The sequence below is a fragment of the Amphiprion ocellaris genome, chromosome 3 (assembly GCF_022539595.1).
Source record: "Amphiprion ocellaris isolate individual 3 ecotype Okinawa chromosome 3, ASM2253959v1, whole genome shotgun sequence".
Lineage (NCBI taxonomy): Eukaryota > Metazoa > Chordata > Actinopteri > Pomacentridae > Amphiprion > Amphiprion ocellaris.
Window position 1 is genome coordinate 14,909,457 of NC_072768.1, and position 20,585 is coordinate 14,930,041.

The 20,585-nt window shown below is 38.4% G+C and overlaps 1 protein-coding gene and 1 long non-coding RNA gene across 2 annotated transcripts; both read left to right on the plus strand.

Moving 5' to 3' along the window:
• The first annotated feature begins 32 nt into the window (after positions 1–32).
• Positions 33–9,827, plus strand: LOC129348580 (uncharacterized). The gene is made up of 4 exons (XR_008601173.1): positions 33–127; positions 3,093–7,632; positions 8,255–8,413; positions 9,327–9,827. It is a non-coding gene; the product is annotated as an uncharacterized LOC129348580 (long non-coding RNA).
• A 6,364-nt stretch (positions 9,828–16,191) lies between these two features.
• lmo2 (LIM domain only 2 (rhombotin-like 1)) lies at positions 16,192–20,164 on the plus strand. Its single transcript, XM_023277906.3, has 3 exons — positions 16,192–16,845; positions 17,673–17,888; positions 18,958–20,164. Exons 1-3 carry the CDS (start codon positions 16,805–16,807, stop codon positions 19,181–19,183), a joined length of 483 nt encoding a protein of 160 aa, XP_023133674.1. The 5' UTR covers positions 16,192–16,804; the 3' UTR covers positions 19,184–20,164.
• Positions 20,165–20,585: the final 421 nt, after the last annotated feature.

Here is a 20,585-nt window from a genome sequence, read left to right on the forward strand (position 1 = left end):
AGCTTTGATTAGGCTATCCTGTCTCTGTTCCTCTGCCATATACAGTGCGTTTCTGCAGCAGCTGTCCCATCTCACTGTAAGCCTGCCATGTCTTAGATCACACCTGTGTCATCACACAACCCATCAGGTATGGCAATACATGACTTTTGCAGCAGTTTCAAGTTCAAGTTCAATGTGGAAGTGGGTATTTAAACATAGCTGAGATGACTGTTACTAAACTGTGGGACCTTTAGAAGTTCAATTTAAGTTGAACTTATGTTCATATTTTACTTTACAAAAATATAAAGTGGTATATCACAAAACAATGACAACAACAACAAAAAAAAACAATAATAATCTTTATTTATAAGCTAAATTAGTATGTGTTTCAAGTAAACAAAACTTTTTCCAAGGCTTTTAACCACCTCTCCATGGTCTTCATCTTAGGATTGAGGACCAAGGTTATTTTAGGAGAATTTAGTATTTCATTTTTTTTAAATAACACTTCTTGTTGTGTGCTGCTCATGTGATCTGATCTGATTGATGAAATGCATTCTTTTCCTCTAAACTGAGATAAAAAGCCAGAACTTTTACCATCTTAGCTTTTTCCTAACAGTAACTGGCCTTATCAACACGTCCAAAGACTCATGATTTACATTGTGTTAACTGTTATGTACCAAACACCCAGTCAAAAGCTTTGTATGTGAAAACCTATTTAGCAATTGAACAGATAATTTCTTTCTGTCTTTCCGAAAGAGGGAAGGTGGCAAATTTGACTCCCTATACCAGATGGAAAGATAAAAAACTCCACCTTGTAAATCTGTGTCAGAGGTGTGGAAATGAACATATTAATACATACACATGGCATACTATAGCATACTATTGCTGTTACAAAATCAGATTTTTACTACATGATTCTGATGGCCAAAAGAATTCATAGTGACAGTATTATTGTGACTTCAACAGGAAAACTGGGGAAAAATCAAGGTATCACTGAAATTTATCTTCAGATCTTCAGCTTTGTCTATTGTGTTTTATCTCTTTCTTAGTAAATGATTTACATTCAAAGTACAAGTGCAGGGGCATGGAGAGAGAGAGAGATAGTAATCATGACTAAAAGCATGCAAAAAGAACATTTAGAATGAATGGATAGTGAAAAGGCAACCAGATGAGCTGATAAACAAAAGATTAACAAGGCCAAACATGTGCAATCACAACCGTGTTGGCTGAGATCATCGATTACATTCAAAAAATTAGAATACTGTGAAGGAATCAGCCCAAATTTTGCAGGGCATGAATGTTTTAAACTGAGTGTCACACACTAATCATCTACTAAACTCAGAGCACCTGCACAGGTTTCCCCAGGTGTCATTAAATTGTTTCAGTTTGGTTCAATTGTCTCAGTTTGGTTGAATATGGGGATGACTGCAGACTTGACAACTGGCCAGAAGACCATCATTGATACCCTCCATAGGATGGGTAAGCCACAAAAGTTCATAGCTAAGGAGGCTGGCTGTTCACAGAGTGCTGTGTCCAAGCATATCAATGGAAAGTCTAGTGGAAGGGCAAAATGTGGCAGAAGATGCACCAGCAAAAGAGATGACCGGGGGCTTCAGCAGATTATCAAACAGAGAAGATTCAAGAATCTGGCAGAGATCCAGAGAGAGTGGAATGAGGCAGGAGTCACAGCTTCAAAAACCACCACATTCAGTTGCATCCAGGAGATGGGCTACAACTGTCGGGTTCCTCAGGTCAAGCCACTTCTCAGCCTGAGCCAACGTAGGAAGCATCTCAACTGGGCCAAGGAGAAGGAGGACTGGACTGTTGGCCAGTGCTTCAAGGTTCTCTTTTCCGATGAAAGTAAAGTGTGCCTTTCATTCGGGAATCAAGGTCCAAGGGTTTGGAGGAAGACGGGTGAGGAACAGAACCCAAGCTGCTTGAGGTCAAGTGTGAAATATCCACAGTCAGTCATGATTTGGGGTGCAATGTCCGGTGCAGGTGTTGGTAAACTCTGCTTTCTTAAATCCAAGGTCACCGCAACAGTCTACCAGAATGTTTTAGAGGACTTCATGATTCCTACTGCTGAGGATCTGTATGGAGATGCAGATTTCATCTTCCAGCAGGACCTGGCCCCTGCCCATACCACCACAAGCACCAAAACCTGGTTTGATGCCCATGCCATCACAGTGCTTGACTGGCCAGCCAACTCGCCAGACCTAAACCCCATTGAGAACCTATGGGGTATTATCAAGAGGAAAATGAGGGACACCAGACCCAAAAACAAAGAAGAGCTGACAGCAAGCATCAAGGAAATCTGGGCTTCCATAACTCCCAGGTAATGCCATGGCACATCAAGGCAGTGATTAAGGCAAAGGGATTCCCAACCAACTATTGAAGATTGACATATTGTTTTGTAAGGTACCATATTTTGATTGATTTGATGTGATTCTAATTTCTTTTTTTTTCTGCAAAAACTGAGAATTAAATGGTGATTTCTTCACAGTATTCCAATTTTTTTAAATTCCTGCTTTCATGGGTTTTATGAGCTGGAAGCCCAAATTATGTAAAAATAAACAAATAAATACTTGAAATCATTTAAATTGTGGGCCCTGAATCTATAATCTATGAAAGTTTAATTTTTTGAATGGAATTATGGAAATAAATAAAGTTTTCCATGGTATTCTAATTTTTTGGAAAGGGTCTGTAGTTTGTGTAATTTACATCAGTAGATGGCAGTAAAGCTCAGCAGGAGGAGCAGCAGCAAAACACTGGCTGATGACTGGCTTGACAAAAAAAAGTTCCATTAATGAGTCTACTCTGACTTAGAAATATGTAGACCTATTTTAAACAAGTGTACTAAACTTAACTCTTCAACTTAATAATTTATTATTATTTATGATAATAAATGGCAAAAAAAGTGACCGACTGACTGAACACAAGTGGACTGTTTGATGAGCAAACTGTTCTGAGACCCAAGAACTGCTCATCTATGTTGTTCTGTTTTTACTTCACCCTTGACCACAGTTTACCTCAGTATCTAAAGGGGAACAAACTGACCACAGGACTGCTTGAAAGAATGTGTAACCAGCTTTCTTTTGTTTTGCCAAATACAGGAAGCAGTTAACATGGCTGCACAGCTCTTTGATTGCACTGTTCCACTGAAGGTGTTTTCTTTTCAAGATAATACTGATTATGGGAGGATCCCAAGGGTAAGTGAAGCTCCCTTTCAACGAGTGACTCATTTCCGCAGCCTGCTGTGTTTCAATCAAGCAACAGCCATTTTCGAGAAAAAAATTCCAGGGTGGGTCTTCATCTGACCTTTGACCTTTACAGCAAAATTTTTAAGGTTAAAAGCCAGGCTCTTCAGGTTTTACAGAACAATAAAACATTTCTAGACCAGTGGCAGTTCAGGAGGAGAGCTCTAAAATAGCAGCCAGTTATCATTTGACTTCAGATTGGGCAGGAAATGGTGAGTTTTGCTATTGCTGTTCCAGCGTTGGTGCTATCACAGAGTCAGCACAATGTCCAGAGTCCCTTATTCCAGGAAACAGGCCTGCAAGCATGTGTCTATTGGTGATGTGTGGATAACCATCGTTGTTCCACTCATAACTAGAAGAGAACCTCTCATTATATTGCAAGTTGAGGTTAAATTGGTATATTAGTTGCATGTCCTGCAATAGCCTTGCAACATTTTGCCTTTTGGTAATGGAAATTGTTATAAACTCATATTGTTTGTTAAATCGTTTGCTCAGTGCTGACGATTTTTCCAGCTGCCCTGACATTCCACATAGCTTTCAGCTCCATAATGCTCTCAGTACCAAACAGGCAAAACAGGAAGCTGGACATGAGTAACACCACTTCCTTCAAAGTTTTCAATACTTTTTAACTGTTTGCTTCCCAAATTCAACCTTAGACAAGAGTGAAATCTGAAAATGTAGAACACAATGTTGCATGGAAGCTTTATCTTATGTAAAATGCTGTAAAATTTAAATCAAGACATGAAGCTTGAAACTCCTCAGTCCATTTCCATTGCAGAGACAAACTGATGTCATGCCTGCAGTCGAGTGTCTCCTTTCTGCTGACATTTAGGAAGCTTTAAAAACACAGATAAGGGTTTTACTGCCTAATGACAGTATGCTAGAGTTTTCACGTTGCACTGTGGACCTTGTTTCTTGTATCATGCTGAACCATCTGGAGTCGACCTGTCTATCTGGGAAGCCATGAGCAGGGTGCCATCATGTATGGAGGGGGTAGGAAGTCAATACAACGTGCACCAACCCCCCAGGAAAGCTCCATGTCTGCTTGCCAGTTGCACATCCTCTGGGCCTTTTCAGTCAACTCCACAGGAAGAAGTAGATGACTTGTGCAATGTCAGTAATGACTTTCTCTCCGCTTGTGTCTCATCTGCCATATGCTGTTTTGCATGTATATATGTGTGTAGTATTGATTAAGATCCTCAAAATCTTTGGTTGGGTTCTCCTGTTATTCCTGTTCAAAATTTTAATTATGCCAAATATATCTGACTGAATTTCAAAGAAAACAACTATGGAACTGTAGACTTTGTAAGTACTTGAAATTTAAAGTTCATCACTCACCTTGGAAATAGCACTTTACAATGATTTGCACCACCAGATCCTCAACAGATGGAATTTTATCATAGAAATATTTTTCTTACATCTGATCTATGTTGCATTATGCGATACAACTGAAAACTCCTCCTATCATGGGTGTTGGTGCCATAATTTCAAAAAAGTAAGTTATCACACATAACTAATCCATCCATCCATCTATTATCTATACACTGCTTTAGCCTCTATAGGGTTGCAGTAGGGGGCTGGAGTCTATGCCAGCTGACTTGAGGGGAAGGCAGGGTCCACCTTGGACAGGTCTATTGCAGGGCTACACAGCAAGACAGACAACCAAGCACTCTTACTTTCACACATACAGACAATTTAGAATCATCAATTAACCTCAGCATGTCTGAAAACTTGCCCAAAGAGCACCTCACACAAACATGCCTTGGCAAGAGCAAGGCTCAGCTGCATGTTTAACAGCTGGCTCTGTCAGGTGGCTTTACTGCCTCAAAAAAAAAAAGAAAAGAAAAAGCAGTGAGTGTAACTGATTAGTATTTGTAATGTGATTCCTGAATGAAGAAACTTACAATACAAACAAATGTATGCAATTATAGTAATGTGTTAGATTGTGGTGTGCTGCCCCAACAGACTGTGTATGTGAAGTCATTAACGTGTTTAAAAAATAGAAACTTGAACATCTACATTTCCAAGACAACTGGGCCAATTTTCAATATGGTATGACAAGAAGCTGCAGATTGGCTGTTGTGGTGCTGAGATTGTTTTTACAAACTACCTGAAGGATAATAAAGGTGATTATTAGGGTTAAAATGTGTGACATTCCTATTCAGTGAAGACGAACTAAGCTACTGTATGCTGCTGTGTTGTACAAAGGCAGTAGGCAGAAATCTCATGCTGAAAATGGTTTCCATTTGATGGATTTTCAGCTTGAGTTTTATCTCTGTCAAGCTGCTCTGCTTTCTGTGTAGCTGGCACACAGCAGTGCCATGCTCACCTTGCTCCTGGGCCTGCTCAGCTTGGTATCTACACAGTCCAACAATTGTGTAGCCCAGGGACGCTTTCAGCCTACATCTAGAGTTTGCCTGCGATCTTCCTCCGTTACATCTGGCGGAGGAGCTGACTTTGGCTGCCGGAGTTGAGGTGCTTTATCTCGCTGCCCAGTCCAACTGCTGTCTGAGTCCCTCCCTCCTGCAGGCAGCCCTGAAGCACTGGCAGCAGATAAGAGAAGGGCCCACAGCAGCTCCGGTTTGAAAAGGAAAGGCTGTGAAGACACCAACTATGTGGAAATATCATTGCATTCATTCCTCACGGAGACAACCTTCAAAAGAACTTACTTTGAAATATGTCTTAGTATAGCAAGTTATCCAGGGACTCAGTAAAGAAGACAAATATGTATGTAGGAGAAACTAGAAGTATTTTCTTTGTAGTTTCACCCTGTAGTCAATGAAATCTTAGAGAGACATACTGTACTTTTGATTTCACTACAATTGTCTGAAAACTATAATTTCTAGTAAGGGAGATTCAACATATGATCAGTTCTAAATGCAATGTAAAAGCTTACAATATACTATTAGGTACGAAAGTAGTATTTAAAATAAATATTTAGTGTTTTAAAATAAATTTTAAATTAATAACAAATCCTGACAGGGTGAAAGAGGTGATTGTGCATTATCAAGGTTCTTTAATTTTTCATGTTTAAGATAGTATTTTGTGCTCACAGGTTAGGATCTTATGCAAAAAAAGTATTATACAATAATTTTTTGGGATCTAAGGGAGGGTTCTGTTAGTCTGAAAAGATCTAACCATCCAACTTAAGGCAGCTGTGTATGAAAAGCATTTAAACAACAATAACACATTTGGAAGTAAAATTAAACTAAGTAGGTATTATGACTAAGACATTTAATGAAATAAGGAGAAAACATTTATCTCTCTATTGTACTTGGAAAGAAGCATAAAGTAGCAATAATAAGAAATATCTTACCGTATGCACACATACTGCATCTACTATGTATATATATTACTTATGCATCATGTATATTACAATATTTTTGCATTTTTGCATTCTTACATGAACTGTTTAGACTGTTATTACTTCTTAACCTTTATATGTCTTTGGATAGTCATACTGCAATTAAATTTATTCTGCTTAGACATTTTACATTGTAGTGCACTTAAACTGCTTGTTTTGCACTTCTGGTGAGATGGTAAATTGCATTTCATTACCTTACTAGCTGTAGTCTGTGCAGTGACAATAAAACTGAATCTAATCTAATCTTCAGATGCAAGATCTCTCAGATGCATTTATACAGTTGGCTACTTTAGTTGAATGCACCACTGTTCACCAGAATGAGATGTTTTTCACAACTTTTTATAACACTTTTGGATTGATGTCTTATAACTTACCTGTGCAACACTAGCAAATGCTTTATTAACTCTTAAGTCACTGATCACAACTAATGGTTCCAAAACCCCTACAGAAGTCACGATACAACACATTTTAAACACTCTCTTTTCATACATGGTCAAATGAGACTGCTGTCGCCTAATTATCAGAGCAAACAAACAAATCCTGAGCACTGTTCCCTCTAAGATGCGCGCGTGCGCAATTGCGCACTGCTGACACTCCACGCACAGAAAATCTGCGCTGCGCACAAAAAAAATCCAACCTAAATTGTAAATAAAATAAACACGTAACAATTCATTCTGTGCTATTTTTCAATGTGAGTCAGTCAGTGACCGGTGGCTGGCTGCTGCAGCCAATGATGCGATTCACATACGTATTTACCATAGACTGTATATAATGGTATTTACACAGCTAATCAACGTCAGGCGTCCTTATGTGTAGCCACCGTTGTTCTCATAGATATGAATGAGTAGATAGGACACGCCCCTTTGAGCTGCGGCTACAGCGAGGCTAAGCTAGTGGGGACAAAGTTTCAGTGCATTCAGTTGATGTAGACGGCGTGAAAACGGAAACAAGTATGCCGTCTCACTGTGCTGCATACAGTTACACACTACGTCGTACGATTGAGACAAGGAAACTTGGAATGACTTTTCATAGGTAAGAATAGTTTTTGGCTCTTTTTTCATTATGAAAACTTCTTGAGAGCTTCCAGTCTATGAGAGCTAACTAGTTAGCCACTAGCAAAACGCTAAGGCGAGCAAGCAGCTTGACAAGCAAATACCAGACGATTAATAGTAGCTGTAGTATAGTTGTACAAGCAGTAGTAGTAATACTAAAAGTACAAGCAGTAGTAGTATAAAATAGCTGTTAGAGTCATAGAAGTAGTATCAGCATTTGCAATAATATTACAAGTTGTAGTAGCAGTGCCAGTATCAGCAGCAGCAGTAATGTACTACCACTACTAGTAGTAGTCAAGCTATTACTACCATCAATACTACCAATAGTAGTTATAAAGCCTAACTCATATATATCCAGATTACCATCTATGTTCTTCCTCCAAACCCATTTTATGATTGGGATTACAGGCAGTTATTTAGGACTGCTCTCAAATAATTGAAATGTTACTAAACAAGGTTATACTTATCAAATTAAATAGCTCTGGTCTCCAGTATATTGGCGAATTCGGTTCTTTGTACTTAATTTATTAGCATGATTTCTTTTTTAATATGTTGTGTACAGACTTAATTACTTCTCTGTCTACTTTTCTTACTCCATGTAGGTTTCCCAGAGACTATGGGTTGAGGAGGAAGTGGAAGTTTGTCGGCTTAGACCTGGTTTCATTCCATCAGTGTTTAACTTCCTGGCTCATCTTTGAAGAGTACGTGCCAGAAAGACCACAACCAAGCAGCCTTGAGATCTTAGGCAATGTCTCCCTCAGGTGGGTGTCAACTGTGTTCACGGTCAGGTCTGTGGTAATCCCGTCAAAAAAACAGAAAAAAATCTAGATTATAAATCAACATGTAACCAAAGCACTCTGTGTATAACGCCATAGTATAGGTTGTAGTTCAGAAAATGTCAAAGTATAGTATACTTTACTCAAGAATAACATAGTATGGCCTGTAGTTCCTAGTGTAGCATGTCGGCAAAAAAACCCCATAGCTTATTATGTGGTTCAAAAAGCACAAAATGATAGGATGTTCCCTAAAATTGTCATGTATGATATGTGGTTCAAAAAATGTCATAGTGCAATATATTGTCAAAATAGTATGTTATTCAAGAAAACATCAGAGTATAATATGTCATCTAAAAAATGCCATAGAATAATATTTCATTGCACAAGTAAAAGTATAGTAACTTTTTAAACTGTTTGAATTCTTATATGTTGCTATAAAACAACAAAAAAAAAGGTCAGTAATATGTCAATTAAAAAAGCCTATAGTATAGTGTGTCGCCCAACAAACATCATAGTATAGCATGTCGCTCTAAAAACGTCAGAGTATAGCCTTTAGTCCACAGCTGTCAGTAGGTGAGGAGCAACACAAAAACAGTCCAAACGCTGGTTTCCAGAGGGTTAGACGAGTATTTATTTGAAAGAGGAAGTTTACAACAACACAACATGTGAGGGGGTTAAAAACAAATGGGTGTTAGTAAAATAAAAATAAATAAACAGAACTAAAAGTGAACTTCATGTTGACATTGATAGACATTCCAACCAGGAACAAAGTAAAAGATAATCAATATGAAAAAAAACTCTTCCTGTTCACCTCTTAAAACCCAAAAACACACCGCAGTAGCTCCCTGAACTAAAACTACCAATGGGTTCCCTGTTTTCCTTTCTGAACAATTCAAAGGTCCCTCTCTATCTCCCCACACATCCACCAACCACTGGAACACATCTCCAAAGTTCTGCCGGGCCAGCTCAGCTTCCCCTCAGAAGAAGTTCCGCTAGATGAAGGAGCCTTTTGAGAGGCAGCTGGCATCGTGATTGGACTGTACTTTGGTCTGTTCCAATCCAGCTTCAGCTCCAGAGACGGCAGGCGGGACGAGTCAACGGAGGCCTGGTGGACGAAGGCATGCAGCTGAGTACAATCCAGAAAACAACAGAGGAGGAGTGCAGTGGCCCAGGGCCAGAACAAACAGAGTAGCATCGTTTGTCTCTGAGAAAACATCATAGTATAGCCTTTGGTATGAAAAAACGCCATCATATACATCGTATATTGTACAAATAACAAGTCAAAGGAAAGAGACATCAACTGTAGAATTGTAGTAATTGTGGGCTGACTGATTTACTGATTATCAGTATTTTATTTTTTACTGATTTATGGTAATAAATACATTTAAAAATGGTGCTACTTTGGCTCTGAACCTTTATCTACCTGTGGTCGCTCTGTCTTCTGGAGTGATTTGATTGGTTATACATCATGAATAAAACTCCTTTAACTTAACATCTGTAAACAAAACAAAAACGTATCAACAAAGTTTTCTGTTAGAGTTTGTGTTCTTTTAAGTTTAACTCCAAGATTTTAAATACTTTCATTTACTGCAAATGAATATCTACTCCAAATGTCTCACTAATAATCATTATCAGCCTTGAAAACCCACAAAACACCCCTCTATACTCGACCACACTTAGTACAGTCCGGTTCCCCCTTCTATAAATCTGCTTGGAATCTTCCACTTCCTGTTTGTCAAAGTGGCCTTCTACCTGGACAGGTTTTGTTGGAGCTCATGCAACAAACATTTTGGGTAACTGCACTTTAATATGGATGGATGACACTAAATTAGAGTCTGTTTTAATGAGACTGAGTTAAGATGTGTAGCTCTGTCGTTAAATAGGAAATTATTTCTCAGAATTCACAGAGAAAAGTCCGAAATGTTCGCTAGGTTAGCGTCCCACATGTTCTTTGGCTCAGCTAAAGCTAACTCTCTCCAACTTCTGGATCTCTTGAGTTGCTTGTTGTTAAAATATCTTGCTATAGGTGCTGAAGCTCAGAAAGTCTGAGATGTTTGTTCAAAATAAGCTCATTCTCAAGTCTTCTCTGAACTGTCCTCTTTTGTTTGAACTTTCCCTAAACGTAGGAGTTAATGACAGAGCAGCACATCCAGACTCAGTCTCATTTATGTAGAGATTAAACTTCAGTGTAATTCATTGATGTTAAAGTGCAGTTTTTCAAATGTTTGTTGCATATGCTCCCAACCAAACCAGTCCAGGTGGAAGACGATGTGAAGAGGAAGCTCCAGGGGATAAATATCACACATTTATGTTGGAAATAAATGTCCTTTAATTAGACATTGTCATGCAAATTTGGATTTCCCTTTAATGATGTTCAAATCTTTGTTGAGTGCTTTGTTGATGTTGGTTTCTAAATGTTTTCTGACACTCGGCCCCAAAGATTAAAACCTTTTACGGCTCACAAGCTGCAACAATTCACACATTATCAAATATCTTTCTGACTAAACTAAGATAAAAAGTGAAAAACTGCCTGATTCCTGCATCATGAATGTAAATCTTTTTGGTTTTTATGACAATAAACTGAATATATTTTGGTTTGACATTTTATTAACCAAAACAAGAAATGAATTACTGGAGAAAACGACAGATTAATGGACAAAGAAAATGTGTTTTCCAACATATATGGCTGAATTACTCCAACATTACAAGATACATACAATTTGAATTCAATTTTATTCATATAACGCCAATTACAGGTCAAATATTCTCAAGGCACTTTATTTTTATATTTTTTGTCATATTTAAAATATGACAAAGTAAGAAATTTAAACCTCTTGACTAATCCAATTTATTACTTGGTTTTTAAGAGACTAATCAACAATTAAAATAACTTTCTCCACTAAAACTAATAAACATGAGGTCAAATAGAAGGAAGAGTTTTAAATACTGCAGTCCCACGATGACAAGAATAAAGTTTGTCAACAAAAACTAAATCTGCTGATGGATTCCATTAAAGTCCTAATAAATGATAAAGTGTGATACTAAAGGTTTGTGGTGCTAAAAATCTCCAAGTAAAGATATCAAGTTGAACATCTGGATGGAGGTTGATAAAAGTTGACCTTCTTTCATTTCTCTGGAGCCGACTCCATGGATTTTATGGATGGTGGTTAAAGACCTGCTCTTCTAGTGGTCTTCCTTCTAGTCGCTGTAAAAAGTCAGTCCATCCTGGCCGACTTCAACATCTCTTCATGACAACTTGTTCTGCCTCCGACCTGGTGGAAACTCCAGAAACTCGGGAAAACCTGTGGAGACTCGAAAAACTCGTCGGGCGGGGGAAGGTGTGGTGGGTGGTGGGGGAAGGTGGGGGAGTAGAGGGGGGAGGCCGCCACCCACCTCCCCACCTACTCTCCGCCCCGACTCCACCCAGACTCCGCCTTGGCTCCACCCATGTGGTCACTTAAGGAACTACGATGCCAAAGGGACGACGAATTTATTTCTTTTCATCTGATCTGTAGCTCAGTGAGTTAAGGATTTACCTATGGAGCTGCAGGTCGCTGGTTCAAGACCAGACACTGCTTAAATTTTCTCAAAATCCTGACAAAGACAAAGAAAGTAAAAGGCCGGTGGCGGGTCTTGAACCTGCGACCTTCCACTTGGTAGTCCGTCTTCTTACTCCCTGAGCTATTCGCTCAGATACAAATTCTTCTTTTTTTTGCGCATTTATCATCTATTTTTTGTCGTTTTCGAGTTTTTTTTTAACTCGAGTCTCGACTCGACCGTTTTTCTCAGGAGGTTGGACTTCAGCCTTTGTGCTGGAGGGTGGAACCCTCAGTTCCAAGACTTTCCAAAGCCTCCACACCTCCCGAGTCCTCAGGACCTGAGCTTTCACACAGTCTGAGGGCTGAAATTTTCTAAGTCCCACAGTAGTTCTCTGTTAGTTTGAACCTTCAGACAGTCCAAGGACTGAAATCCTCTAAGTTCCTGAGTACTTCTCTGTTAGTTTGAACCTTCAGACAGTCCAAGGACTGAAATCCTCTAAGTTCCTGAGTACTTCTCTGTTAGTTTGAACCTTCAGACACTCTGAGGACTGAAGTTTTAAAAGTTTCTCACTACTTCTCTGTTAGTTTGAACTTTCTGGTTAACAGAAGCCTTAAAACTTGTGACCATGAGTCTTGATTTCACATTTAGACCATCCATCTGAGTTCTTCTCAGACCTTCACCTGTGGGTTTTTTAGAAATCCTTAACAAACTTTGATTCTCTTCACTGAACAGTAAAGTTTGTGGAGATCAGAAGGTAACATTAGTTTAATCAATGCCTTCAACTACTAGTAGACTTTATCTGGAAAGCAGTTTTCTGAAATGAGTTCTTAGTAAATCTGTCCACAATCAAACCAAGAACATAGAAAGAGGAAATGTTTGAAGAAACAACGTGATGTTTTCATTTCAGACTAGAAAATGCTTTAAGATCTTTTTCTGTTTTTGCTATTTTTGATCGTTTTATTGTCTCCTCTGTTTAATTTGATCTTCTAAAGTTTAACTGGTGCCCTTTCAAATGTTTTGTCTTTAGTTTGATTCTTCTTAAATGTTTAGTTTTGCTCTTTTCTGACCTTTTATTCTGTTCTAATGTCTGATCTGATTTCGAAATGTTTTGTCTTTTTAATGTTTAATTGTTGTTTTTTCAAGTGTTTTATCGGCTTGTTTGAAAAATTTATTTTTCTTTCCCAATGTTTAATTTTTTGATTAAAGCTTCATTAAGGTTCTTCTTTTTAAATGTTTTACTGCCTTTTAATGTTTAATTTTCTTTTTAAATGCTTCATTGTATTTTCTGTTTAATTCCTATTTAAAGTTTTATTGTCTTTAAGATTTAATTTTCTAATTAAACATTTAATTTTTTAAATGTTTTGACTTTTAAAGGTTTAATAATCTAATTAAATGTTTTATATTTTTCTAAATGTGTAATATTCTTGTTTAATTGTATTTTTTAAATGGTTAATTATCTAAAATATTTCATCTTTAATGTTTAATATTTTTGTTTAAATTTTTTTTTTAAATTTCATAATTACATGCTTTGTATCTTCTGTTTAATTATCTAATTAAATATTCTGTCTAATATAATTTAATTGTATTTAATGTTTAATTTTCTTTTTAAAAGTTTTATTATATTACATGTTTTTTTCTTTGATTTAATTGCTTTTTTACTGTAGTTTATTTCTTTAATCTTTTTTTTTGTCAAGATTTTAACCCCAACCTTAAAAATGAAACAAACCCTTAAATCACAACGAAAATACTTCTGTTGTCACAATCATGAGTTCATCAATTATTCAGTTTATCAACTTTATTTGTTTAGCACCTTTCACACAGATTACAAAACTAAACAAGCAAAGAGAAAAAATATAATATATATAATATAATAAAATACGTTGTGTCCAGGAGATGGAGGGAGTTTATTGAAGTCTTCTTGGGCTCACATGGGAAATCATTTAAAATATAAACTTGATATTCAGTCTAAGGAAACTGCAGAGCGACAGAAGAACCAACAATATCTCCTGTTTTTTCCTTTAATGAGTCGACTCTTCTTGTGCTTTCAGACCAAAGAACTACAGACTCTTCACAACCTGCTCAAACTCTTGGTACAGGACCTCACCACACGGGTCAAGAAGGTTTCTGTCTCATTTCTACTCTGAAGCTCACCTTCTCCTGCTCAAACTGCTGACAAATGTTTCTGCTGCTCTAAAGTCTGGTCTCCAGAACTTCCTAAAAACTCTGAGTCTCTTCTGCTGCAGGTTGCTTTGTAGAACTGTTGCAGAAAACCTCACTAAACCACATGGAGGGGCCTCAAGATAGTCGTCCTAATGAAACCATACAAAAACCAAACTAGCACAACCCAAACGCTAAAGTCTCCTGCAGCCTACCAGAGAACCTCTGAGAACAGAGAATCAGGACAGGAACTCTTACCTTCTGGACAACCAACGTTGGTTCTCAAACAAGAATACAGAATGTGTCTGACCAAAAACCTCTAAAGACTCACTACAGCCAAGATAAAGACACAACTCAGCTGTACCAAATCCACTAATCACTGCAAACATTAGCACCTTGTGCTAACTGTGGCTAAAGAACCACATTTACCAAGACAACTATCCAGTACAAAGCCCTAAAACACACCAAGAAACACATTAAAGTCTATTTTACTGCTGGAAGCTGCAAGCCAACACCTAAAGAAAAAACTAAAGCAACAGAACCAAACCCGGTTCAGTGGTGAAGAGAAACAGAGGAAATGTTTGTCTGCAGCTAAATAAAGCAGGACGACACTGAGCTGCTCAGGTGTTCCTGATAACACCAAGCAGCCACCTGGACAGCCAATAGGAACACAGCTTCCTGGAGGTCCAGAGGGCTGGGTTAGTGAAGGAAATTTAGTTTAAAGTTGAGGCTGAAAGTTAACAAAGAAAGTTGAAAACCACCTTCTGATACCTGAAATCTCTGAGTTTTCACAAAGAACACCTGAACATGTCAAACTGGCTTCATAGTAGAACCATCATTGTGAAAACATCATAGTATGGTGTGTTGCTCAAAAAACATTAGGACCCGGCTGTCAGGGGACAAACATGTAAGAAACATGAGAACAGAGAGAACCCAACCAGTAGGTCACAGTTTATCATCCCCCAGTCATCTCCTGAAGTCCATATGGTGAGAGACATCAGTATCTGGTTGTTAATTTACCAGATGCTGATGTGGTCTGTACTGTACAGTATTTTAGTGACTCAATAAATGCCTAAGTTGTTTTTTTAAATGCTTTTTAGTTTTTAATAAACATTTAACAGCCTATATGTAATCAATAAATGGCCTTTGCCTATCTTAAGAAAAACTCACTCAGAACTCTGATATGTTAACAGTACTAAATAAATCAATAAATACATGCATACACACAAAAAAAAGTTAATACATTAACTGTGTTAAGATAAGATTTAGATTTTTAAAAAGTTGTTTATGTTTTTGCAGAATCCAGTGTTGCTCACTGGTTGGTCATTACATTTTGTTAGTTTGATTTCACTGTTTAAAATGATGCCACCTCTTTTCAGACAGAACCTGTGATAATAAAACAATACAAAATTTTTAGTTCCGTGTTAATAAAGCACTTAAAGCTTTAAGTATGGCTAAATGCTTTTCTCAAAATTAAATATATCACTCCTTAGGTGGTAGTGGCCCCAAGTTCAGTAAAGTTGGAAAGATATTCACAGATTCAGACTTCCAGCATCAATAACTCATTAGATATAGGTTGTCAAAACATAAACGGTGCCTCTTTCCCATTGTTGCAAGGCAGACAATGTGCTACAAGCCCAGTTTTATCAAAAGTAGCTGTCTTTCAAGCTACAGGAATAACATTGGTGTCTATGGAGTGAACAGGGTCCGTCTGCAATTTGCAAAACCGCTGCAACAGTAAAGAGAGACAAATATTCAATAACTTCACTCTTATACATTGTAGTGTCACTAAAATCACTGCAGCCTTCAACTGGCTCCTGTTGACAAAGTGTTTTAACAGAAATGTAAATGCTGTAATTTGATTCTTTTAATGAACCATGTAACTTGAATGGATGTGATGCTGGTGTGACCACAGTGCACACGTCTGATGTTGCTCACAGTGGTCCAAGGGACGCTCAGGGAGTTTGTGTGTTTGCTCAGACTCATGAAAAATTACAGGGAACATTGCTCCTGAGCTAATTATACCGCGCCACTCTTTATCTTTCGTCCAATCGGCACTTTGGCTTAGCGCAGCAAATAATGAACTCATTAGTCTCAGTCACGACGGAGCTGCGCGCTGTTCGGCTGTCGCTTTAAGACCGATTTCCCCCCATTGTCAAACAGTCGTGAGCAGGAAGAGGGAAACGAAAGCAGACACCGAGGGGGCCCGACGTATTTAAACACGATGCTGCCGCACAGTAACGGCTTCGTGTGGAGGAGAGGAGCGCACTTTGACAGGGACGCACGGACACGCAGATCCACGCGAGTGACCTTCTGATCGGATCGATGGTGTCCGGACTGAATAAAGCAGCGGAGTGTCGGTGAAGTGGCCGCGGGATGAGAGAATGCACACATGTGTCACCGCGGGTCGTTGCCTCAGGAAATGATGACAGTGTCCTCCATCATCGCTTAGCTGCTCAGAGCGCACGGTTCTCGTCTTGCGGCCATTTCGACTGGACTCAGTTGCCTTTTTTGATTTAACACACACACCCACACACACACACACACACACACAAAGACTGTAGGCGGCAGGTTGGATGCTGCTGGAGCAGGTGCAGGCAGCTTCACAGGTATCCGCTAATCTGCTGGCTCTGCACCCTGATATCTGATCTGGATCAGACTGGACTTCATATTAGAAGAATGACATCCACTATAGAGAGGAAGACACTGGAGGCCAATGAGTGAGTACATGACTTATAGTTTGAAATAATGTTATTTCTAAGACACGCAAGGACGCATCATCATTGAGCCAAACTGTCCCATGTGAAACAACTGCATGGAACTGATAGCCAGAAGTCCCTTGCTGTGAAGTAGAAAAATATACAAGTTTATCACCAAGTGTAGAGTTTTACTTTAATGTAGAAATTGCACTTGACAGGAAAAAGTTCATTTTTTCAACCAAACAATTGAAGTGACACATAAGTGAAGCTGTCCAAGTGTAATTAAACTCACTGTTAATTGAGTTTCTAGTGTCACATAGAGTGTTTAATATTTCTCTTAAATAAAGCAGCCTTACTGTTTTGTGCATCCAGCGCTGTATTTAACAATATCCAATGGCTCCCTCAGGTGGACAGGAACATAACATATTCTAGCTATGCATCGAAGACAGATTAAAAGTAATAGAACTAAAAAGAAGGCAAAAACAATAATAATTCATAAAAAGCTGCGAGAAACAGGAGCATTAAAACCTGACAGACTCACTACACTCATGGATCAACAAATGCTAGCGAGTCATTTCGGAAATCTAGATTTTATTCACTGAAAATATGAACTTCTCCAGTAATAGTATCATGTCGCCACAGTACTCAAATTATTTCACACCTTAAACTATTAGTGAAATATGTGAAAAGTCCCTCAACAGAAAATGAAGTACAAAAGAAAAAAAAGGACATGTAGCTGTGCTGGTTTGAAAATGTCACTCAATCAAAGACGCCATTCGGGGTCACCACTGTCCGGCACCTTATACACCAAACAACTGATCAAAAAACTGTTGCGTTTTCCTCCTTAGGGAGCCGGTGGATGAGGTCCTCCAGATGCCACCATCTCTGCTGACATGTGGCGGCTGTCAGCAGAGCATCGGAGACAGATTCTTCCTGAAGGCCATCGAGCAGTACTGGCACGAGGACTGTCTGAGCTGCGACCTGTGTGGCTGCCGGCTGGGGGAGGTGGGCCGCCGGCTCTACTACAAGCTGGGAAGAAAGCTATGTCGGAGAGATTACCTCAGGTCGGTCTGGTGGTGCGACGTTGGCACATCGTGATGTAATCAAGCAGATTGTTACCTCATCTCGTCACAAAACACTGGTCAACATGTTTAGGTATCATAGCTGCATGTGGGGAAAAGCACTGCTCTAAAAGAATGTCAATCTTCAGTTGAAATGATCCCCAACAGTTGCACCATTAACATCTGCTTGAGGGACTTTTGTTAAAAGCTACACTACAAACCTCTTTTACGAACTTATTTTGCACTCTCTTTAAATTAACTTAGTGCTTCTGAATGTTTTTTTAAAGACCAAATATCTGGGAGTGAGTGCTACAGACAAGTAGAGAGGAACATTATTTGTTTTGGGTTTTTTCATGCTTTTGGTGACAATAAAGGAAATACAGAATACATAATTTTGACACTTTTCTCATGTTGGATTTGAAATTATATCATGAACGAGTGCATTTTCATGTTTAAAAGGGACAAGTGGACACAGTTTGGGCATTTTTTTTCTGTCTTCCTGCTGGACATTTTTATTTTATAGTCAGTGCACATAAAGATGATAGATTCAGTAGAAGATCTACTCTACTAAACTACACTTATCAACACTGGCAGGCCTTGCACTGTTGACATAATCTTGAGGCTCTGTCATGTAATTGTGTCAAAATGTTAAAGATCTGCACGTTCTTGAGGAAACAGCATTGTCAAGTTAAATTTTAGGCTTTTTAAGGCACAAAGGGATTATTTTTATGGGGAAAAAACTCTAAATATGTAACTTTGATATGCAAAGATGAATTTTTAAGGGTTAAATGAATGACTGGAGAGGAACTTTAAAGACATGTATTACTTTAATTAATAATATACCCACTCTAATCAGTTGAGCTACCAGCTGTAATACAAAAACCTTAGGGACAGTGACGATTATTGCAGAACTGGTCAGTACACGCAGAAGTTGGAAGGGAAGTTAAAAGGGTAAAAGAGTTGTGTAATAGAGATGGTGGTGATTGCTCTCTCCGTTTTGATGCTGTTATGAGTAGGTAAATGTTTTCCATGTTGCTCTCAGTAACATGTTGATGATCTCTCACCCACTCAGGCTGTTTGGTCAGGACGGTCTCTGTGCTTCCTGTGAAAAGAGGATCCGGGCGTTTGAGATGACAATGCGTGTCCGAGACAAGGTTTACCATCTGGAGTGCTTCAAGTGTGCCGCCTGCCAGAAGCACTTCTGTGTGGGTGATCGCTACCTTCTCATCAACTCAGACATTGTGTGCGAGCAGGACATCTTTGAGTGGACCAAGCTCAACAATAACAATATGGTTTAGGAGGATCTCTTGCTCAACACAATGGAGCTGCCTTTTCCCACTTACTTTAAAGGGAACGGACCACTGATAAACAGACAGTTTGTAATGCCTGTGCAGGCGCTATCGTGCATCTGAAATTCATATGGAAGCATTTTAACATAAAAGGACAGGCTTGATCTCTGCAGTTGTCCCTGCTGAAGACTAAGGGAGACTGCACCAGCAATAACAGAGATTTTCATCTAAGGCTTCATTCCTAAAAGCAAAAAAAAAAAAATCTTAAATACTGAAAATACATGCAATATAAGTCATTTGTTATACACTGGAATACTAGAAATGATCAAAAACAAATTCTTTGTCAATTTTCTTGTCGTCAAACACTGTTGCATCACTTCAGTCTGGTCTAAAATGTTCAATAAGACCAGTAACTATACATTGATGTGTGTGTAATTTCCTAATACTTTCTTATATGAAGAAAATGAGAACTTTGTTAAAGCAACCAATCCATTTATATCTTAACAGTATTAAATACTGGAAATGTAATGCTTTCTATATGTTCAAGTGTTGCTTGCCTGCGAACAAGTCTCACATTTTAATGTTCAGCTGACCTGCTGACTTAAAGACTGTCTTCTTGTGTTGGGAATTAACTGGAATTTATTAATTAGATGTTTACCACATGCCTCTATATCCTGCTTACTTATCCATGAAACTTATCTGGGAAAGAATTTATTAGGAAATTCTGAACCTGTAAATGGAAGCATTTTCATATCATAAATGGAATACAGTATCCATTTTGAAAAGTCCCGATCAGAATGATTGCCCTGTATTGCCAGGTTGAACTAGTGGCGCCCTCTAGTGGAGGGAACCCATGCCATACTTATTTGACTGACTGAAGAAGTTTCCATTGTTTCATGTCATTTTAACAACTCTTTGGGCATGCACCAAACCTTTTTGGATATTTGCTTGTCAGTTTCTTTAATAAATGACAATTTAGAGAAACGCTGACCATTTTTGGCATGAGTGTCTTCTTGGGAGTCACAAAGAAAAAGCCCTGAAGCCTGTTCAAAATAATCAGGTATGATTTAGAAAAAAAATAATGTGGAAGTGTATTTTACAAATTAACAAATCCTTTTTCACAATTTGATGTTTTTCTTAGTGTTTTATGTTTTAAAAAATGACAGAATGCCTAAAAGAGCCAAGTTCACTGCCGTGTATCAGAAATGAGGTACATTTATCAACCTATTTAACAGCTACAATGACATGAAGGAATGATCTTTAAGCGCAGCTTTCAACTAATTACATGATTAATCACATAATCACTTACACTCTGAGCAGGAATAGCAGTGATCAGAGATTACCCTTGCACAAAATCAATTCCAGCTATTTTGTGCTGTTTGCATCCCTGATTAAAAATAATAAAAATGGT